General features: G+C 34.5%; 1 protein-coding gene across 1 annotated transcript in view; it reads right to left on the bottom strand.

Annotated features, from left to right (window-relative positions):
* Positions 1-1969: 1969 nt before the first annotated feature.
* Positions 1970-24980, bottom strand: part of LOC149794236 (V-type proton ATPase catalytic subunit A) — a 35364-nt gene continuing 12353 nt past the window's right edge. The window contains exons 8-15 of the mRNA XM_089968366.1: positions 24521-24683; positions 21377-21485; positions 18310-18547; positions 15435-15642; positions 14430-14489; positions 13386-13480; positions 11093-11264; positions 1970-5110 (exon numbers count right to left, since the gene is read on the bottom strand). Coding sequence (XP_089824492.1) covers positions 5018-5110; positions 11093-11264; positions 13386-13480; positions 14430-14489; positions 15435-15642; positions 18310-18547; positions 21377-21485; positions 24521-24683 — 1138 coding nt within the window. The 3' untranslated portion in view covers positions 1970-5017. The remainder of the gene's footprint in view (positions 5111-11092; positions 11265-13385; positions 13481-14429; positions 14490-15434; positions 15643-18309; positions 18548-21376; positions 21486-24520; positions 24684-24980) is intronic.

The raw sequence follows: 24980 nt of genomic DNA, 5'->3' as shown, positions 1-24980 counted from the left end.
CTATGCACATTAATGAGGATTTTTTAAAAAATCTTTTTAAATTTTTAAATTTTTAAAAAATCTTTCTCTTGACAATTTTTTTGTTACTTTTAGTACCCTTGAAAATTTAGTACAGTCAAGTCGTGTGTGTGATTTGGATTTTAACGTAGCTTTAAAACAAATTCAGTCGTATCGTTACGATGTCTGCAGTGTGGCAGTTAACAGTGATGTCTAGCACTGGGGCATCATGCCACAGACATGTAGCATGAAGCCCCACCCAGTCACATCATCCAGACACCAGGCCAACCAGCCCTAACACTAACCCCTTAATGGTGAGCACTAAGCGAGGCAGCTGTTGGTACCATTTTGATAAGTCTTTGGTATGACACGGCCGGGGATCGAACCCACGATATCCTGCATCGGAGGCAGACGCTTTTACCACTAGGCGACCGGAGAGGTCACAGTCAAATCATAATTATTTGTGTGTACTAAAGTTTTTTTTACATAAATGAAAGGTTGATGTGCTTAAGAATTAATACATACTAATTTGTAAAACAAAAAGATGGCCAATATAAAGCAGATTTATACCAAATTACTTTCTTTGACATTTTTGTTTATACTTATTTTAAAAATAAATTTCCTCAGAACCAGTGTAAAAAGGTACTTGCTAAATTAATACATACTAATTTGTAAAACAAAAAGATGGCCAATATAAACAGATTTATACCAAATTACTTTCTTTAACATTTTTGTTTATACTTATTTTAAAAATAAATTTCCTCAGAACCAATGTGTAAAAAGGTACTTGCTAAATTAACTTTGGCCGTTTCATAAATCTAAATTATCAGGCATTTCCAATTATGTTAAGACGATGCAGATCAGGTCCTTCATAGAGATCTAACTTAGGATGAAGTGTTGAGAACTAATTAAGTACTTAATATCTTCTGGTTTGGAAATCTTTTATAAGTTGTGATGAAATAGGCTCCATTAGTGTAAGCCAGTCTGTATATGTTTTCACAATGACATCATGATTTTGTAGACATGAGCTTTGTGTTATTGAAATCAAAGTATCAGTACATATTGCTTTTGTGAATACATCACTGCAACATGTTTGCAGTCTCAAGATCTTTAACTACTGTAAATGTACTAAGATTAATTCATCTTTTCATATAGCCCATATATATATATATATATATATATATATATATATATATATATATATATTCCACCTGTTTTCCTCAGGTTCAAGTCTTGTGGCATTAGTGAGCAAGACATCAGTCTTTGCAGCTCAAAATACCGGACAAGGCTGGAAATATGACAATCCAGACAATGGCCAGGCCTTTTGAAAAATTAAGCATTGTTGCATAGAATTGACCTATAGCCCTGAACTAGCAAAAGTTATAGGCAGTGTGCGCAAATAAACAAACCAAAAACCAAAACCATTGATATCTAGGAAAACAAGGTCAGATAAACAATATGTACAACTGCGAAAAATTATTTCAACATCAAATACATTAATACACAGTACAATACTGGCTTTCTGGACAGATGGGTCAAAAATTTAAAAGGCAAAGCGATATGAAATTGATTGCATGGAGCAATGTGTGTGTGTGTGTGTGTGTGTGTGTGCATGGAGCAAATGCTTCAACTGGTAAACATCTGACTGATGGGTAGCCATCTAGTGATGGACAGGGGAGGTAATGAGTAAAAGTGTCTTCCTTTTGTCTACCTAGTGCATACACAGGTATGGAAATTTTGCTTTTCTTTTCAGGATTGATGAGGAAGCAAAATTCATTTCCTAAAGTTAATTTTGTTGGGGAATGTATTTAATGGAGAAATCTATTAGCCCAAATAAAACTTTGGTGCATTGAATATTTCATACTTTATCTCAGCTTCACTGACAAGAAAAGTTAAACTGCATTAGTAGAGTAACAAAAGATCTAGACTTGTTGCAAATTACTACGTCACTTACAAACACACACAACAAAAGTTTCGCCATGAAACCTTTTATTTGCACATCTGGATGATGCCTATTTGCATGGACACAAATAATCTGAAACTTACTATATTGCCTGTGGAAATATTGATTTTAATATATACAAAGAAACATATTTACACAAATATGAATTTATCAATTAATAACATTTGACAACACCAACATTTTTAATATCTTTAATATTTAACATTTTTAATCCAAAGCAGAAAATTTTGACAAAAACCCTGACTAGATACCTTTAACAAAACATAATTAACATTAATGAGGAAGAACCTCATATTCACAAGATATCTGATCGTAGTGGCAATCTTGATGATACAAATATCTGTCACAATATCCTGCTTTTTTGCACGTTTGATGTGGTCTGGAGATTATAAAACTTACCAGCATGAGATGGCGATGAAATCTGTTCCATGTCTATGAAAAATCTCATATCTATTATATCATTTCTGACTGATGGAAAATGAAATTTAAAGTCTAACTCAAGGTTATCTAACTTAAAATGGCAGCTTACCTTTGAATTCTATTATGACATTTTATTCATACTACAGTAATATATGTGACAATACTCAGATTCTATGTCAACTGTATCCCTGTTCTATAATGACAACCAATGCAAGCAATAAAAACGGTTATCTTCAAATTTTAACTTTGGTCCGGCATTTTTTTAAAAACAAGTGAGGTTTTTTGTTATAAAAAAAATTGGGGAGGGGGGCATTTTTTCAAGATAAGAGATTTAATGAAGAAATAAAAGTAGGGCTTGAGAAACTAGTGTGAAATTAAAACATCTGATTCATTTATCAGTATAATTCTTTAGAAATTTTGTTGACTTATCAGTGTAGTTCTTTAAAAATGTGGTTGATTTAGGAGTATAATTCTTTAGAAATTAGAACGAATCCCACAATGGCACATCTTTGAAGTCCCTGCAGCAGTGTGTAAGTTTGATACCAATAAATAACTGTTTTGCACTAAACACAAAACTAACTTAAATGGAATGTTTTCAGTGTATAATATGAGCACATTACAAAGAACCAAGAAAGCTGAAGTTTAATTATTGTAAATGAAATAAATGAGCTTAATATATAGGTATCCTGAATCTTTCGAGATGTGTTTGTCTTCTGAACTTCATTATAATAAGGATGAAAGATTTCCATACAAAAAACATACAATCTACTACAATCCTGACATACTACTGATTCCAATTATTATGTAAAATAACAGATAAAAGACATCTATTTCATACATATATATATATAATATATTATACTCTGTACATACTGGTTATCATAGTGAATACATCACATACCTACAGCTGTCTAAAACTGGGCAAGTACAATAATTTACTCCAAGTCATGTAGCTGTCTGCTCAACTGTACAAATTCTCAATTCAAAATGTGCTTCACTTTTCAGACATTCATTAGCTAAATCCTACTCTACTGGATACTAATTTTAATATTGCAAATTCTTGTGTAATTAGCTCCTTGGAGATGACTATTGTACTGTTCTACATGTGCATTACTTGCTGGGTCTCCATTGGAAAAAACTTATTTTCTCTAAAACCATTAAAAATCCAAAGTGATTTGTTTAAAGTCAATAATACTTGTAAAGGTCACAATAGCAATATATTATTTCACACCTGTAGGCGATGATCCCATCTGAAAGAAGGGCAGTGAACACTGAGATATAATGTTAATCAGGGTGGCAAATATTACAACATTCTCTTGATGGGAATGTTTGTGATTTTGAAACTTTTGGATGGAACTACAGCAGAGTCTAATTAAAGGCATTATTTTATTTATTCAGGTAAATGCATATAATCATAAAGCAATAATGACCAAGGTCAATTTTATAAACTGCTAAAATAAAATAGTGTTCTGAACATCAACTCTGCCTGAAAGTAAAATTTGTAATACCTGATTGTGAATATGGACCTGTGAACTAATTCAGGAATTTAATGTCTTAATTTATTCTATATTCTGTCAAAAACTTAGGAAAATGAACCGTTACGCAATATATTATTTTCACGTTAAATTAAAGATTATTTGTAAAACAAAATATATCTGCACATCTGGATTAACATTTCTAGTATCCAGAACAAGCTTCTCCAGATGAAATGAAAATGTTCTTCTATTTTATGACATTTCTCTGTTCAAAAAGGGTAAATAATTTACTAAAAATAACTTTAAAAAGATCTGATTCAAAGATATTACTTAATTACTAATACAGAAAACAAAACATTTTACTGACCTATGAGACAGGTACATAATCAAAAAGGTACCAATTCGTTATTAATCTGTAAGAAATGTACATGGCATGCTAGCAAAATGGGCAGACAACTGCATTAATACCATAAATGTTACCCGACTACAGCCTTGTTTTGCAACTATAAAAGATTGTTCTATCATTTAAGGATCATAAATACATATATCATACCATTTTATTGCAATGCTGTATTTTTGTCATTCAATATAAGTCTGTATTAACTGTATAGATTTGCAAACAAAAGGGCAGACAACTGTGCATTAATACCACAAATGTTACTTGACCACAGCTTTGTTTTGCAGCAGTAAAGCATTGTTCTTGCATGTAATGATTATAAACACATATATCATACCTTTTTATTGCAATGCTATATTTTTATCAATTCATATGATGTTGCTTTGCACAGAAATCAAAGAGCATTAAACAAAGAAATCAATAAGTGGTTGTGGCTAAAGTGTCGTTAACTTTTTTCTGTATAAAATTCACTAAAAACTTTTTTTAGAAATTATTTAAATGTGCACAACAAGTTCCTCAACAACCTAGATTTCTAACAGAAAGTCAAGAGATCAATAATGATACCTGTATAGCTTTGAACATTTCTTGCTTGAGATATAATCTTTCTGAACAATGAGATGTAGTTTTGTCCTGCAGATGTATGCGATGTTAACTCGAACATTTAACATGAGTAAATGGTACATGAAATACAATACTGAGTTCTATACCAAACAGATTTAACCTGTTTGTTAATTACAAAATTACTCTCTAAGAATTGTATCTTATTTAATCTTCTAAATTGCGGAATGATGTCTGCATCTCTTCCATCAATTCATCAAATTCTTGTCTGATTTTCTTCTCACCGTCTTTCACGGGATCCTGAAAAATATAAAGAAAATGGGGCATTGACAAAATATAATACAGGCTATATTAAATCTAGATACAATGCCATGTTTTGACAAAACAAACAGTATAGGGTATAACAGATCAAGCAAACATGTCAAGTTTTGACAAAATGGAAAGAAAATTGGGTATTTTAGATCTAGACAAAATGCCATGTTTTGATGAGATATAAATATAGGGTATATTAGCTCTAGATACAATTACAATGCCATGTTTTGAAAAATAGAAACATTATAGGGTATAAAAGAGCTAGCAATGATGCCAGGTTTTGACAAAATAGAAAGAATATAGGGTATATTAGATCTAGACACAATGCCAAGTTTTGACAAAACAGAATATAGGGTATATATTAGATCAAGACACCATGCCAGGTTTTGTCAAAACAGACAAAATACAGTTTATATCTAGCCACAATGCCAGGTTTTGACAAAACAGACCAAATGTATGACAGATCTAGACACAATGCCAGGTTTTGACAAAACAGAATATAATTTTTTTATAGCTTTTTTTATAGGGTATATATTAGGGCTATTCCATTTAAACATACCACTACCCCACGGATGGCAAAATAAAAAGCTTCCATGCATGGTCATCAATAAACAATAATCACTTCTGTGCCTTGTCATATCAAAAGAAAAAATGCTTCTATAGGTGGTGCCTATTTTATTTTAATAATATGTTTTTATGATGCCACCGTTGTGTTTGTTTTCTCTTCTGTTCCCCCCCCCCCCCGTTAACAAAAATAACATCACTGCGGATTACTCATCGTAATTCGTGGGATTTCGGGGAAAATAAAAACTAAATCGGCAATTTCCTGATGAATTGTAACGGAAATACGGAAACAATGGGAACGTGGATATCCGGAAGTCTTCGGATGTAGCCATATATGGTAAGGATGCTGCAGCCGAATATTTAGAACATGACATAAAATGGCGACAGAAATACAATGCAACATGTGGTCCGTTGAAGATGTGGGGATATGGCTACTTTTAGAGGTGAGAACTTGACCATAGACAGACACAAGGTTGAGACATTCTTCAGCCTCAGAATTAAATTTGAAAATCATACATTTGAAACTCCACAAACTTGGAAAAAGTACTCTTCTCTTAGCTTCCATTTGATTGGTTAGAACTATTTGTATGACAAGTACATGCTTCCGAAAAAAACATGACCTTGAAATAAACCGGATTACGCACTTTCTCATGCGACTTCACATCACCTTTTAAGCTAAACTGCGAGTAACATAATAACTTTGGTACCAATGTTTTGCTCTGACAGGAATTCGACTTTGTATGCATACTGGAACTTTGACGTACTGTTATACATTTATGGAATGCCAGGCCATTTTCCCCACACTATAGCTTGACATGGCCATGATCGCACCTACTTAATATGCAAGTGCACCGCACAGAATGGAATGCTGTCTTCTCATTGGTTGACTGAAAATGAGGTACTGAACCATGATATAAACTGATTTTCAGTTGACTATAACGGGGACAGTATTCCATTTTTTGCATTGCACTAGCATATTAAATAGGCGCGATCATGGTCATGTCGAGCGATAGCGTGGGAAAATGGTCTGGCATTCCGTAAATTTATAAATACTACGTAAAAGTTTTAGTAGGAGTATGAAGTCGAATGCCCGAGCGAAACATTGCTACCAAATTTATTACACTACGCGCAGTTTAGCTTAAAATATCAGCGTTGTTTCTTCAATAGTTAGTAGCAACATGGGACACCGCTAGAGGGCACTGGCGATTAAGATTAACGTTTTCTCAAAATGTCAACCTCATTACACCCAGTACTTTCTCCGCTTTAATATGTAAAAAGCCGACATTATTACAAAAAGCTGAATGTATTCATGGTTGAAAGGTCAAATGTCTATATTTAGCATATATGACATTGGGCCATTTCTACAACGTATTCAGCAGGGGAAAAAACGAAAAACAAATTTTTCAAAATGCTGGAAAGTTAAAAAAACGACCATATATGCTCACCTATGCCTACTTTCTAAATACTTTGTAGTTCTTTTTACGAGAATAATGGTAAAATGTGTGCGAATATTTGCAGAAAACCCACGAATTACGTCTTTTTCAAAGGTCACCCATGCCACCAAGAACGGTAACTCTTCCCGGCACATAGGTACGTACGAAATGTAAACAATGACAACAGTAATACATAATCTGGGTTCAAACACATGAAAACGATTGTATGAAAAGGCAGACGTTTATACCAAGGAATCGGATTATACAGATGTACTGTCATTCATTATACCAAACTTATTACAAAATATTTGTACAACTTTTGTTGTGTAATATTTTCGAGTTTAGAGACTCGACGGGAGTATCACTCACTGACTCAGTGATACTAGACGTATTGATAATATGTATGTGATTGTGATCACTGAGATGTTATCAATGTCAGGTCATCTGTTCTAGGTAGGATTTTTATCTAGAGACACTGGTGTTAAAATTAAAATGTTCATGTTTAGTAAGGACGGAAAAAAGGTACAATTTCAAATATTTTTCAGAATTTTGAAGAATGAAAACAAATTCATTTAAAATTTTCATGCCATTATTTTGTGAGTATCAATATGAATATTGTCATCATAAGCCAGGGAATAGAGAATCAATCTGTAGTATTTCTCCATTTAAACAAATACATAATCATAAATGTTTCTTGAGAACCAACTTAGTGCCAGTTTCTTCTCCATCTCTGACACCACAGTTGTCTTTACTTCACGAACTATGTAATATTGCTCAAAACAAGGGTCAGAATTATTATCAAAATATGCAAATTTTGGACATCCAAAATTTAATGTTGCACCATCCAAGAACACTATAATGAATATGCACTATTGGTTTTAAGAGTAACATACAATTTCAACTTGGTATGACTTATGATTATGCTATTTCATGCAAAAATGTTAGGGGGCATGTGATAAAAAGGCACAGAAAGTTTTCAGAAGTACCTGGAACATAAGAAAAAGTGAATTTATTCTTGAAGCTGAATGTTCACGACACATTTATATATAACCATATGTAAAAAATATGCAACTTTTAGCATGAAATAACATGAGGTCAAGAATTTTCAAAAAGTGACCAAAGAGCAATATTAAAAATGGTGGACGGTACATGTGTTTGAATGCTTCCTGTGAATTTATTTGAAAAGCTCACACTTTTCTATGTAAGCCAGAAATGGACTGGTTCCCAGCATGTTGTTCTTATCTTATTACTCACTGTGGGTTTGCCATTGGCTGGCCAAATACAGTTTGGTACTTTCCATAAATAATGCACTGTTACTTGAATCTGCTGTGAGTTGTAAGATAAAAGACCATTTCCGGCCAGATAATGTAAACATTCATAGAAAAATCACCGAGTTTTGAAATATTTCCTCTAAAACAATGATATCTCTGGATTCTCACTGATTGAAGACAGCAAAGTATAGATATGAAATGATAAATTATTGAAAATTGGACAAATTATTCACAAATCACTGTGAAAATAATGGTTTTTATGGTTCTACAAATATGTCGACCTTGTGATAAACTACCATATTTCAAAATATTACTCTTTGTCATGGGAAAACTTTTGTGGAATTGCTTTTGGTTCCTGAATTGCATGCATCTGCTGATCCAATGAGTTTTGTGTGGTTGAAAATTGCAGAAATTTTACAGGTGTAATATTTGACTAATTAAGACAAAATACAACATATGGTAATGTTTTTGTTTTGTAATGTTTGTTTGAACATATAAACATGTAAAAACTTCAAATGGGTTGGCTGAGTATCCAATGATACTGTGTGTAAAAGGTGTGATATGAGATATGTGTCATCTTTATATAAGACAACTAAAGCTGCATGTTCCCAATCTGTTGGGGAACATTTTCCATGTTTACAGAAAATAAAATAATTCAGGCATCTTGTGGTTTTAATAATTCTTTAATCCCTTCATATAAAATACATATTACCTTGTCTAACTTTAAAATAATTTTTAAACTTACAATATTAATTAGATCCATTATATTTTATTTCTGACTATTAAGTTTGATACTTCTATTCAAGTTACAAATAATAAAACTTAATCTACATATAATTCACTTCTATTAAAGTAATCTGTATTCACGGTAATGAATTTCCAAAATTTGCTTCTATGCATGGGCACGGGTGTCCAAAATTCACTTCTGTGACTGGTGGAGGTAGGAAAAAATCACTTCTATAGGTGGTCACCCATTTTTGAATGTGCCTTCCCCCCCCCCCCCCGGGGTATGTTTAAATGGAATAGCCCTTAGATCTAGACACCATGCCAGGTTGTGTCAAAATAGACAGAATACATCGTATGTTATATCTAGCCATAATGCCAGGTTTTGGAATCAATTTGGAACTAGAATATGTTTCCTGCCAGGACTAAAGATAGCAATGCATGAGAGCCTCCAAACTTCCCTCATATAAATATAACTGTAAATGATTCCTGAATTCAGATTTACAAAGTTTGGCCATCATAGTCGCTCTCATGTTAATCACTATTCATTAACCACAGGTCTATGAAAAAACTCAATTTCTTTAAGTAAATATTAATTCTTACTTTTATTTAAGGTATTAGTTTGTGCTGACATGAAAACTGAGAGACTAGCATGGAGTTCAATATAGGATTAAATTATACATGGATTAACAAAATATGCATTTTGTTCTTCAGTAATTTCACACCATGCCATTTGCAGCACAATTAGCTATTTATGATGGACTGCTTATGAAAGTTAGGCATAATCAATAGTCAGCAAGTTTTGCAAATTTTCACTTGAATAACATTCTCAATGTGGCTTTAGCAAAGCGTGATACATTTTTTGACAACTTAATTACCATTCTAATTTTGTATCTCATTCAATTACAATGCTGGATTGGGTGAAAAGGAAGGCTCTTAAGACAACTCAGTTAATTTATTTGTATCACTCAGATTCAAAATAATAAATCTAAAAAGCTAATGTTCATAAATAATCTCTAGTGATGATATTTGTTTGTAGATGGTTATTATTCATTGCAATGTTAAATATGAATTTGCTGGCAGGTCAGTGTAAGCACTGTAACAAAACCATCTGTCTCTTCAAGTCCAGTGGTTATCTACATAGTTCACATTATTGGATAAGGACATAATTCACAAACAGGAACATGATGAGCTTGGAAAACTTATCACTGCATAATGTGCATGTATCTTTCATATTCTGGGTGTGCTATCAATGTTTTACCTGCCAATGGTGCCAAAATGCAGCATAGATATAACCCTGTCAATTAGCATAGATATAACCCTGTCAATTAACATAGATATAACCCTGTCACTTTTGATCTAGCTTAGTTTTCATGACTGGTAAAACTTTTATTACATAATGCCTAAAAGTCCTTGAGAGATTTTGATGCAAACTCTTCTCAATTTTATTTCTGAGAATACAGTATAACAGACCTGCTAATCCTAACAAGACTTCATCGTCTAGAAACCATTTTACTTTTACATTCAGTGACGCTGACCTATTGTCCTTAAAGGCTGAAATTGATATGATTCTCCCTTACCCCAAGTAAAAGCATTCCACAATTGTGGTAACCATAGCCAGTGGGGAACTCAAGTTATTATGTGGGAACTAGTTTTCTCCTTTCAGTCAGTGACTTTCACCTTCTAAACCCAAAACTGACTAGGTCCTTCCTTATGACAAGTACAGGCCATCCATAGTTTAGTAACTATCAATCGTGGACAGCTAAAGTTATTGTGCAGAAATGGAATTAGTAACAACAGCTGAATGACTTCATAACATCAAATGCTCTGCCACTGTAGCAAAAGGAACAGACAAAACCCCAAGAAAAATGTTTTGTTTTTTGACAAGATGTTACATGTTGTTTAGTGCATACAAATATATGACTCATACAAAATACTATCTTGCCATTATGAATACTTTAAAATGAAACCAAACTGACCTTGAATTTCATGCTGCTGAGCTTGTAGAGTAGGTCACCCATCTGGTCCCTGATGATGGCCCATGTGATTTTGTTCTCACTCTGGGCTGTACTTTCCACTGCATGTCTGGCCAAGTCATAGAATGCTATCATGTTCTTCAGCATGCCTACTGTCTTGTAAAATGGACAGAACCTGGAAGTTTTTTTAAACTCATTTGTTCACTGAATTCTATTTATTTCTTGTGTTATCAGCAAACATTTAGCAAGCATTTTTATAAGCCAGCAAATTAAATTAATTTTGCATGATACATACTCCTGATTTTATTTGGAAAATAAAATTACCAAATAGGAAAGTTTTTGAAAAAATTACATTTTATTGATAATACACGATCACATCATATTAGGACAACTTTCTCAGCTACTTTCAAATCCAGCCCCCCCCTCCCCCAACCCGAAAGATGAAAATGTCTGTCTAAATATTACAGAAAAAAAAGGAAGCAATAACTCCACTTCCTGCCTGCCCAGATGTACCCATTCTTTTAACTGAGCACAACCTTAAAGAGAGGAATGGATGGTGGGAATTTCTGTAATGTGATCAGGTAAATATTATTGGAGAAACATAATTTACTAAAACATTTGCTTTCTCCATCAAATACATTACCTGATCATATTACATTAGGAGAATAGGTAAGAGGAGGAAACAATGAGCATTCTACCTCTGCCTCATCACCCAACAGGAATATGATTGTTCTACTAAAAAGAATGAGCTTAGTTCAGCAAAACTAGAGACAATTTGTTTATACATGTATCCATGTACAAAGGAGATCCCAGTGGGATTCTGCACCTGATTGTTGTCTCACCAGCAAACGTTTACCCGGCAAATCCAGCAAAAGTGGCAAATTCGTGTCTGGGACAAAGACTGTGCTTTCATGAATGGGGAGTCATCACTGTCTGTGCAGCTACCAATAACATAACAAGATTCAAATCTCTCATTCATGAGGCAATGTCGTACAAAGGCAAGATATAGGAGGCAGTCAGGGTATGCCAACAAATCAGCTCCACCATGTTCTGAATTGGGACATTACTTTCAAGACCAGGCTCATGGATGTCACTCGTATTTCATGTGCGGAAATGTTCATTAGTGTATCTGATCCTGTGAGCTCAGATTTTGCTGGTTGTCTCGTATTCCTGCCTTTTGTGGTAAGAATGGTCTTTAACAGTTCAGGTGGATATTGTCTATGAATCTCAGGGAACATATGAGGGTAAGTGCAAGATCTGATTCTCATGAAAGATCAATCAAAGAGAGGGAGCAAATAGTTATTGCTGATTGACTAGAGACAGCAACATGTTCTTAGGAAGGAAATCACGTTGTAACATTAGGAGGACTGAACTACCAGGACGGAAACACAAACTGAAGTTATCATTAGAGTTTGGCCATTTCAAAACCCAAAAAGAGATTCCATCTGGGAACAATTTGAGTGAGCGTGGTCTGGATATGTCAAAATTGGACTGAATGCTGCAATGAATTTCATTGGAATGCACAGTCCAGTTAATTGGTTGACTGGCTTACAAGTACATAGGTTGATTGGTCAACATTCTGAATTGCAAACCATATACTGCATTTGTAGTTTGGCTGCCTAGTGCAAACTGAATGTTATCAATTTAAATCAAATGCAAAAATAATGAACAGTACAATAACTGCCCCCCAAAAATGGATTCTATGCTGCACATCTTTAAAGCATGACAGCAAAAGTAAACACTGGTATATCTAGCTGTAACAAAATTTCCTAGTGTGTAGAAAGTCGAGTTAACCTGTACAAGTTGCTTCTCTCTTTCTATATACAGACAGAAATATGTTTTTTGTCTTTCGGGATGGGGAGGGGGATGGATCTAGTGATAACAAAGAACGTTATCCTAATATACTGAAGTCAGATAATGTATCTGATGAAGCCTACCCCCAAGTACGAGACATGTGTCACAAACATTTAATTTCATTTTCAAATGTTTTATGGAACAAGCACTTTATCTGCAGTTATTTCTTAGAAGGGGAAAACCCCACTCTTCCTAAATTAAAATAACAAACTTTGAGAAGTCATTATTTATATTATTTTGGAAGTGCAAAGTTGCATGTTGCTAATAATTCCAGAAGAACAATGCAACTATTGCTATTCACAAAACTGTAAATCACAAAATCTGAGCACACAATTTTAGTGAATTTAGCAAGCAAGCTAAGTTTCACTAATCTTTTATGATCCCTAAAATTTGGTGATAAAAACTACCATGAATTCAGCTGAATCAATGGAATTTACTCTACCTGTCATACGGTGTGTAGCCATTCTGTTGCAAGAAGTCATCTTTGATCAGTTTGGCAACCTCAAGTGTGATCTTGTCTGACTCGGCCAAGGAACCCTACAGATAATTAGGAACAAAAGAAATTAATCTTTACAAGATGACCATTTTCTCTCAGTTCACTCAATTTTCCATTTGCCCCATGCCACATCCAGACCTTCAGGAGTTTGACTACTCATGTTAAATAGAACGCCTTTATTTCCAACAAGAGACATGCAGAATGACTCCACAATTGGTGCATAGAACTGGCTGCCACAAAATAGATTATTACTTACTGTGTGTAGTCCATGGTTGAGGAAGAACCCAAGTCCCTTACCCAAGAAGAAACACCAGCCCACATCTACTGGCATGCTTTCGCACATACCGACATAGGTCAAGCCATAAACTTGAACCCACCAGGGGCCAGTGATCATGAGGTACCTATCATTATTATTTATTACCACTATTAGACATCCCCTACCTTTCTTTAATGTCATCCCTCCCTCTGTGTTTCTTACTGTGCTTATTTCAACCACAATTTTCCCATTTAATACAGGGACAAATGGTATTAGTTAGAACTAGAAAATATTATTCTGAATTAGATCATGTTGAAAGAAAACGTTTCATCTATGGCTTTAAGTCACAATTTGTTAATATCAAATACATTACAAAATTATTCTGCACATGATAATTTTGTCAGTTTCCATCATATATATCTTATCAGTCAAATACATTCAAAGTCAAAAAAGTAATCTGCTAATGTCATACGTTTCCTGGTCAAATACACGAGTCAATACAGAAGATGTCTGATTCTGTAAATCTGTAAATATATAGGAAATCAAAAGAACAAAAAAAAACTCAATACAGATGTACAAATGTACAACAACATACACAAGGATTTACTTTTTGATTGTACTGAACTATAAAATGTAATTTTCTTCAACTTCATATTAAAATTTTTTGATTTCATGAAAATTTTAATTATAAAACCAGAAGAAAAAAGTCATTAAAATAGAAAAAAAAAACTTGCCTTTCCAACAAGTTGTACAATTTCAGACAGATCTTCTTCTTCCTGGAGAATTTCTTTGCACTAAAAAGAGAAACAACACATACCTTCCATTCTTCTCTTCAAAATCACAATATATGAAATACTGATCAATAATGATGGTAAATACCTACTGGTGGCAACACTGTAAGAAATATTTACCAGTCAAAAAAGTAATGTCAAGGGAAATTCAAGTGTTAATTTTATTTTTTATTTATTCGGTTTCATTGTAATCAATATAAATGTAACATGCCCTCTACTACTGAAAACTGAAGGGAATCAACTGTCATGGCATGAATTGGTGATAGTCAGGATGAACCAACAAGGCATTTATTTCATTTATTCTCCCTTGGGTACCAACAACAACTGTCTTGTTCAATCAGGCCAGGATCTATTTTGCACACTGAACTAAAGCCTTCAGTTGTATGAGGTCTGAGTGCACCAGAATGTCAGAGAGGTCTTTGTTTTGTCCAATATCCATCTTTTCATAATGACAAAAAAAATGTTTTCCCAATTGAGGAATGCAAAATTTTCATAGTGATTTGTGCTAAGTTCTATACTTTGAAATGCCAGAGGAGAAAGCTAGCTATTTAGGGCAACAATGATTTTTGCAGAGTGATGTGTTCCTGATTACATCACTGCAAGAACATTCCATTTCCTCTCATATACTTTTAGAATGGTGGGCCTCCTCAATTAAGCAGCCCTATACACTACTTGTTCTGAGAAATGATCACCCCCATGGGTTATCACATAAAGTCAACATTTTTTTGGGGAAATTAACAACAAATTCAAAGACTTTTTTGAGGATGAAACTGAATTTTCAAAACTCAAGGCAACCTCTAAAATTCATGGTCTTGTCAAATTTGTGTGAGGAAAAGTCTAACTCCAAGTCTGCTTAACTATTGACTTTACTATTTTTTCAATTTCTCAGTAAAAAAACAATTGTTTTAACTAAACTTTTGGTGTGTGATAAATGAAGAGATCACTTACTTTAGTTCTATATGGCACAAACTCAGGGAAGTTCTTATCATAGAATTCATCCAGCGCTCGGGTGTACTTGCTGTAGCTGATTAGCCAGTTGATGGAAGGAAAGTGTTTTCGCTGAGCCAGTTTCTTGTCCAACCCCCAGAATACCTGTACAATACCCAGGGTTGCTGATGTCACAGGGTCAGAGAAGTCACCACCAGGGGGCGACACACTGCATAGATAAATAATACAATAATAGCTTAAGACAGTTACAAAAGATGTAAAATTTGTGCCAGCCCTTGTGACATTTCTATACAGGTATTATTTTCCTGAGCTGCAGCAATAAGTTCGACTAATAGTTTTAAAGTACAACTTACTGCTAATTATCATTTTCAGTAACTGATAATCTGAAAAACTAGACTTAACAACAAATTTTCAGGAGCATTTTCTAACTGCCAAGTTTGATATTTTTTTTTACATTTTACTGACTTACTTTACAAACTCGTTTATAAGTTGAGCCCAACTGCAATCTGCACAGACCCTGATCTGCCATTGTGTAAAGTGCCAACAGGCCTGGGTCTATGCAGCTGTTAGAAAGAATCAGTAGAACAAAGAATACAAAGGCTGATCTGCTGGCACAATATGTGAAAGCAGATCAAGGTCTATGGTGTTTGCAGTTATAATCAAGCATATACAGTAATCTGAAATACAGGTCACATATATTTCAGAACTTTTGGTTCATTACAATGAAAATTATACAACAAGTTACACTTCTCAGTTTGTTAAATAAATCTTTACATTATGCATACACAGCATGATTTACCATCTTTGTCCATCAAAGAAAATTACTGAAAAACCTTAAACAATATATCCATATTTGACTGGATTGGTTTCGTTGGATGTTTTATGGCCAACCAAAAAGTAGGTTATTTAGTGCCAAGGCCATGGAAGTAAAGTGCTTTGCTGAAGGGCACACCATGGTAGCTGACCCATGCTGATCCAATGGTCGGATTTTAACATGAAAGTCTGGCATGCTAGCCAGTGCAGCTACAAAAGTTAATAGCTGAAGATGATTTTTCAACCAATAATCAATCTGTATAAAAGTCAATGAATTCAAGCCATATGTTATATGTAGTCTAGTCTTATTTCCCTACTTTGACAAGGCTACTACTAGGCAATCGTGTTAATAAAACATTACAACTGAAACAATTTATGAAAAGAAATGAAAAATCTTTTTATGTTGTTTTAACTGAAATAGTTTGTGTAGGATTAACAAAATCAAGCTGTATTAAAACATTCTACATAAGTCTGAAAATAGTGAATACCTAATTATCATTGATGGTAATTAATCCAACAGCATTTCACCATGATAATTACATTAATTAGTTATTTCCTGAGCTACAAGCATGGCATACTGTCTATCCTCACTTAAAAGTCTTATGCAATTGCAAACAACATAGACCCTGAGTAACTGTTACATAATGCACCAACAGATCAGGGTCTATATTCCTTGTTCCAAAGATTACTCCTAACAAAATGATTAGATCAGAACTGCTGGCAAAAAAGCAATGGCAGATCTGGGTCTATGCCATTTGCAGTTCGACAAAACTTGTTAGCGAGTACCTGAACAATGTCTGCTATACAATCTATTTACAAATTAATCGCTTAGAAAAGCAAGTTCCATTGTGCTGTCAGTGTTCTTGGTCTCTCCACCTACTGGGACATACCTAAAGTTAGTAGTTACTCTCCAAAGTGGTTACCATTTCTGCGCTAGAATCCACAGAAAATTTTCATACACTTAAATCATTCCACAGAATGAAACTATCCTACTTATAGGTACTCTTACACCAGCCACTACAGAGAAAAATCCTTAAAACTGAAGGTTTAAACAATTAATTTCTAAAACAGGATTCATGCTTTTTTGATTAAAAAAAGAAAAAATGTTCAGTGTACCATAAACAATTACTGAGGTCAATAACAGTCCTCATTCTCCAATATATGTGCACAAATATTAGCTGAACAGAGCATATTTGTTTAAAAATTTGTTTAGTAAAACAAGCAATATCTGTGACACACAATTGCTGAAATTATTAAAATTCAAATGTGATTGTGATTTTTGCAGCAAATGGTGCACTAAATGTGAACTATACAAAATACCTGGATGTCCAGTAGTTAATAGGCCACAAATGAATACGAGTATGTAATATCAAAGTCTACTTCAAACCAAAGTAATTGTGAACTATGAATCAAAGAGATATTCCAATGGTCCCCAACCATGTTCCATCCACACGCTAAATCCTGGGTCAATTCCCTGGAGGAAGGAATAGAACCTCGGCCAAACAGTAGTTGCATATCTAAATTTGTCTTTGTATGCCCAGAAAGTGTGTAAAGTTTTACAGTAGGGACTGCAATATTTTTTCAATTATGACCAAGGGATCTTATTGAAACCACCATACAACTGTTGTTGCCATTTTGGTTGCTGATCACATATACTGATTCTCACACATCCTCATCTCAAAATTAGATTTTTACTTTTACCATGATTTAAGAGGATCCACATCGACAGTCCCACTCCTAGGGGATGATTTCAAATTTTAAAATTATTGTACATATCTACCAATCACATATTAAAGTCTCAAGCTTATATATTTTAGTAGAATTTATACAAAAGACTGATTAACGCACACATGCAAAAACTGACTAGTCGCATAATTCCAATCTTTCACACAAAAATGTGGGGATAACAAAGACAATAAAACTTTCAAAAATTTACATAAAAATTTACCATGAAGTTGATAGATTTCAAACTAAGTACCCAATTTAGTTTTAAACTATCAAGTCTACCTCTAGTTATTGTGCAGTATATAGCAGAGATATCAATAAAAGTTGCAATACATACGCTCCTACTATGCTAACACTGCCCTCTCTTTTAGGGTTTCCAAGACACTTCACACGTCCAGCACGCTCATAAAAGGAAGCTAGACGAGCACCAAGGTATGCTGGGTAGCCAGAATCAGCAGGCATTTCAGCTAAACGACCAGAGATTTCTCTCAAGGCCTCGGCCCATCGAGATGTGGAGTCAGCCATCATGGACACGTGGTAACCCATGTCTCGGAAGTACTCAGATAATGTGATACCTGTTAGGAAACAAATCTGAAACTTTAATTTACGGTCAACCCTTGTTATAATAAGTTCACTTACGTTCATTATGTCAGTGTAACGAATCTGCTGCTACAAAGATCATGTGTAATGAATCTGCTGTTACAAAGATCACATGCTTAACAAAAAAGGAGTTACCTCCCTTGTCTGATCATTGCCCCACCAGGATGTACAAGTGACAAAAATATAAATGCATATTATTTATCTAATACTGCTGTAAAAAATGTAACTCTCATACACATTTTCCTTCATTTAAATCTCATTAAAAAAAAAAAGCATGCTCCAGGATATTCTGGGTAAAGTAAAATCCCAAGAAAGTACAATGTTGTAAACAGGAATCAATATAAAGAATTTCTTTTACCAGGAAATTACTGTAAGAGTCAGAACACATTTATTCCCATATATTTTCTATCAGTATCCCACTATTCCATTGTAGTTAACAGTACTGCAGTGAGAAATTACTATTTTATGAATAGTCATTTTTCAAGGGCCTGTTTACTGTGAATTTACTTATTTCTGTCGGCATTTATTTAGTTTTGTTGAAGGGACTGATGCTCTACTTTCCCCAAAATATTTCCAACAATTCAAGATAAAACCACTTCTTTTTAACTGTGAATGTTGAAACCATCTCTGTTATTCTTCTGCAATAAGATTTTCAATTAGCCACTGTGGCAGCCATATTGGAGACAAAGCAGCAAAAATTTCATTAAGGACAAACAAGACACCATTAGAAGACTTTTAGTGAAAACTCCATGCTGATATGACCATCCATTCAGCAGAATTAGTTACAAGATTTTTAAAATGTTTATTGTGGTAGCTATATTTAAAGTCACATCAGCATGATTTCATTTCCAGATCAACTAGATATTATAATTAGTCTTCTGGTGAAAACCCCCATGTTGATGTAACATTCAATTTGGGAGGAGTAGCAATAGCAAGATTTTCAAGACGGCTGCCATGGTGACCATACTGGATGTCAGATTTGCACCATTTGCATTCAGTATCATCATATGAAGTCTGCTGGTGAAAACACAAGATTGATATGACTCTCCATCTAGTGATTAGATTTTCAAGATAAGATTGGATATCTGATTGCCACAATTTTTATTAACACCATAAGAAATATTCTAATGCAAGCTCCATTCTGATATGAATTTTCATTCTGGAGAAGAAGAACAGCAATATTTTCAAGATGGCCCATACGGAGATGTCAGACTGGCACTATTTTCATTTCTAGATATCAGAAATCTTCTGTTGAAACCCCTTGCTGATAGGACTTTTTGTTTCAGAACAGTAGCAACAAAAAGTGTCCAAAGATGGCTGCTGTAGTGGCCATACTGGATGTCAGATCAAAACCACTTTCATCCATGTCCAATTAGACATCATAAGAAGTATAACATTTAAACTCCCATGTGATATGAAAAACCCATTCAGGTTTTGTATTGATAAGAAGACTTTGAAGATGGCCAAAATGGTAGCCACAATGGATATCCAAGAACAATTTTCATTGAGGACCAACTAAACCTTAGGTTGAATGTGTGTGTAAACCATCCCCGTGAGAGTATCTGTACTGAAAGATGGTATGTATATGATTATTTTATGTTCCAAACAGGAAGTGAATTAGTAAAGGGGTTAAGGAAATAGGGAAATAAAAGTGATGAACAAAATTTAAACAACAAAAGTGTACTACCGGTAATTGTAATTCTTGATCCCATGATTCCAACCAGAGAAGAAACCAAAAGCAGGAGTAATACAATCAGAGAGAGGGGAAGCACGTGAAGCCATTACATTTAAAATATGAAGTGAATTGGGAAAAGAGTTACTAAACTACAAACGCCAAACTTTAAGAAAATGTGTGCAATTATACTGCCAATTCTTGATCCATGGCTGCACCTAGGCAGGATTGGTACTGGGTTAACAGGAGATATTATATTCCAATATGAAGTAAACTGGGAAAGGATTACTGGATTATGAGTGCTGGAAAATGCTTGAACCAAAGACCACATTTAAACAAATGCAGACAGACAAACCCAATGCTAGATGACCCAGTTTAAGAGGCAAAAAAGACCAGTTTTGGAAACTTGTAGTGTTATAGATGAAAGCATATGAATCTTTAAGAGGCAACACCCCAAAAATGAAGAAAAGAAATTCCTCTGAAATTTGGAATAAGGAGATCATTATCAGCCACTATGTAGCACTGCACTGATAATATTCTGCTACCTTGATGATTGGTGGGATGGAGGGGGAAGGACTAGTGGGGACTTGAATGTTTCCCAACACTAGATTCCATCTGTTATCTACTAGCAATAATCCAAACAAATGCTGTCTTTAGTAGACAGCAAATACTTGATTGTAACCATTGGCAGCTACTAAGTATCACAAAGAAAATGTGGGCAATGGAGATAATTTTCCCCATTGTCAACTTGATATAATTTTTCCTCTACTTTCATCCCAGAAGTATTATGTACCATTTTCAGACAAAGCCAGTGCCAATCTTGCATCACAGAGTTAATGGGCTTTAGAGACAATCTGTATAGCACTTCTTTAAGTGGAACCTGCACCCAGTGGAACTGCATATAATGGACCTAGACTGCATTTCAGTATAAATATTTTATTTTAAAACAAAGACTGCCAATGTCCCATACATTAGTTTCATTAATATTATTTTGCAACAGGTTTGCTGTTTTAATATGTTCAGAAAAACTTTAAGATTAGTGTTCTGTTTTAACTGATAATTTTCATTCAAAATACATATCCTTTTCTGACCGGGAATGACACCTACCAAACCTCAGATATCCATAACTTACCTGTGTAAATAGAAGCTTCTCTGGCGGCAACAGGCATGTTGGATGTGTTGGCTACTAGAGCTGTTCTCTTCATGATGCTTTCTGGTTTCCCCTCTACCTCCATAGTCAACTACAATTAAAGGAAATAGAGTGATTGCGACCTTGTTTTCTTAATTCATTCCATCCCTATGTATCAAATCTTTATGCACAGATGTCTTGTGCTTTATATACTAGAAACTTGCTGTTCATGTAACTTCCTGTTGGTATATAACAAGCATAATAAGAACATTCAAACATTAGATTGATTTCTTACAACCAGACATGATTTTGGTCTTCCATAAAAGAAGCTGAAAATCTGAAAGGGGGGTTTGGGGGTCCTCCCCCAACAGGGTTTCAAGGGGCAGTGTCCCTGATCGGGGTGTCCAGGGGGATGAAGGCCCCCGTCCAAAAATGCATTTTACGCTCATGAAAAGCTGCTCCTGGTGCAACTTATGGTCATAATATATAACAAAATAATCATTTGAAAAACTAACAAACTTACCAAAAATTTTCAACTTGAATAATTTCACAATATTTATTGTCACATGAATTTGTTCTCCAATACTATTGGTACTTCAGTTATTTCATGTGCATGTCAGTGTTCACATCGTAATTAAGTCAATAATTAGGCATTTTTTGCTACCAACATATTACACTTCCCTCTTTTCATAACAAATCTGTAAAATAAACACCCAAGTACATCACCTATATACAAATAATCCCATATATTCACTTGTCTTTTTGTCCATGGGACAAAACCTGTTGATATGCCAGTCGAGCTCTTTGTGCGGCTTTATCAAAGATTTCTTTAGCCTTCCTTTTTTGTCAACAATGATTTTGTTGGCTCAATGTGCAATCTAGCTACGATGTCGTAGCCTCAACTTGATTTCTTGTGGTTGAGGCTATGAACTGAGCCCATATCGTGTAATGGAGCAAAAAATTAATAATCGCTAAGTCAGATAAACAAACAGTGAAGAAATCTACTACATAAGTATAATCATGTTGTGAAGGAAGTCTGGTTTAATTTGAATTTATTAAGCCCTTACACGATAAAATAAATTGGCATGGTTACACTAACCTCATTGTGTCCGCCATGACAGATAACGCGAGACTCTCGCCGTGACCCCTTTTCTCCTTAAGGCTTGCTAGACCATTTTTGGATATTCTACGCTATGTTATTATCAATCAAGTGGCGAATAATGGCTTCTTTGTGGAATTTCAAAGTTGGAGACAAACCATATTTACTTTTAATGTGCAGAATTTCTGACTCAAACCGCGCCAAATTTTTACTACGATTTGTTTACGTTTCCAAACAAGGCATCAATGTCCTTATATGGCTCACAAACAAACGAGGCTGAGAACAGAAGTAATCATTATTTGAACTAATATGGCAGATGATCTAAACGAAAATATCAGATCAAAAAGGTAAACAAGATTTACAACTATTTCTACAATAATTTTCGATACTTCCGGAATTAAATAAAAGGACTACTCAATGTATTGGATTATATGCAAGGAATACTTTCAAATTGTTGACATTAGGCTAAAAGAGTGCCAGGTGTGATTCACACCCGGCTTGCTCCATTGACACGTATATGCTCATGTTAGTACCCTGTCCACAAGGTAGGAGTAAGGGTACTAATATTAGTAATATGTGCAATCGTTTCTTTTCCTTCTCAACAAGAGCCTTTTTCCTTTCAAGCTCCAGCTTGTGTTGGCGACATGCAGTGCACATATTCTGAAAGAGGGCTACATCTATTCCAGACTCTTCCAACCACAACTTCCGTAATTTATATCTTTATTGCAGAGGTCACAAAATGCCAGTCCTCTAGCTTTCAGTTTTCTTATAAACTGACCAACTAATTTTCCGTCGACTTTTTGCTCCAGCCATTCCCATTTCCATACATTTTTTAAACCTTTATCTAAACTTCTCGTGTCATGGTCCCTCTCAAAACTCAGGACGCAATTTTTTGTAAGCACGCTTCTTCTTTCCATTGCCATCAGTTTCATTTACACGAAGATTCACTGGATGAATTTAAACTTTTGACCAATCAGAATACTCTTTACTAGAGTCGTGGACTAACTAATATATGCAGCGAATACGTTACAAGGGTCGTTGCGGAATGGGACCGAACAGACCATTTTAAAAACTGGAAAAAACCCGGATCGGACATAATAAAAAAAAAGAAAAACGGACTTTATCAAGAAAAATCGGATTCAAGTCAGGAGAAAAGCGGAATTCCACTTTAAAAGGGAGAACAATCATGTCTGTACAACTACATATAATCAATCATGTTACTTTCTGACAAGATTTTAAAGAAAATAAAACTGTTAACCACACTGCACTTTGAGAAATCCAAGGGAACTCTCTTAAGTTCTGACAAGTCATCGCAAAAAAGTGAAAGCTATCACTCAGTGATCAGGTAGTAAAAACGGATGATCTATCATGATATTTTATCAAATTCCCAATATAATTACCTGAAAATTATGACATATTTTGTTAAGATTTTCAAATTTCTTACAGACTGCTCTGTGGCCTGGTGGTTAGAGCGTCTGCCTTGGATGTGATTTCAAACCCTGGCCAAGTCATGCCCAAGACTTATAAAAATGTTACTAACAGCTGTCTCGCTAGGTGTTTAGCATTAAGAGGTTAGGACTGAATGGCCTGGTGTCATGATAATTTATCTGGGTGGGACATTATGCTACATGTCTGTGGCATGATGTCCCAATGCTAGATATCACTATAAAAACTGCCACACTGCAGACATCATAACAATATAAATGATTTTATAGCTACATTAAAAATCCAGATCACACACACATCTTACTAATGAGCACTATTCATTATTTCAATGTTCTGTAGAACAGTGTCCTGACAAAGAACAGCATTAATACAACATTACTTCCAGGCAAGAGGATCTCAGTAGATATAACATTTCAAAATGGAGTAATATTGTACTAAAGTTTTAACTGAACACATCAGATAATACAATAGATTTGTAACATTCTAGACAGAGCAACTCAACATAAATGATGCTGATGTCATCATTGCGAGAAAAATGACACCCAAGTAACGTCATTCCTAGACAATATATTTATATAAATAAAAATTTCCTCCGTACGAACCTCAGGGAAGTCTCTTAGTACTTCAGACATTTCATTTCCTCGTTCTCCACAACCTACGTAAACGATGACATCACTGTTGGAGTATTTAGACAGAGATTGTGAGATGACTGTCTTACCACAACCAAAAGCCCCAGGTATGGCAGTTGTCCCTCCTTGCACGCACCTAGCATGGAAAACAAATTAAATAACTGGTAATTATCTTCTTAAAATTCTCTATTATCACCAATTCATAACTATATGTGTGGGGTTGAGTGTACCATATGTTCAATATAAAGGAATAGATGCCATTGCTATATGTGATCTATGTTGAATGCAGTTGGACTTGGTATGTGAACAAAACACTCATCCACAACATTTACTTTCAACAACATTCTGCTCCTTGCCATACAGATGTTAATCATGTCAACAAGCTCTGTATTCCATCAAGCAAATATGCCACAATAAGATGACAGTCTTGACA

This window comes from Sinohyriopsis cumingii, chromosome 8, assembly GCF_028554795.1.
Source record: "Sinohyriopsis cumingii isolate HCF-2022 chromosome 8, ASM2855479v2, whole genome shotgun sequence".
Lineage (NCBI taxonomy): Eukaryota > Metazoa > Mollusca > Bivalvia > Unionida > Unionidae > Sinohyriopsis > Sinohyriopsis cumingii.
This window is presented reverse-complemented; position numbering and strand designations above follow the sequence as displayed.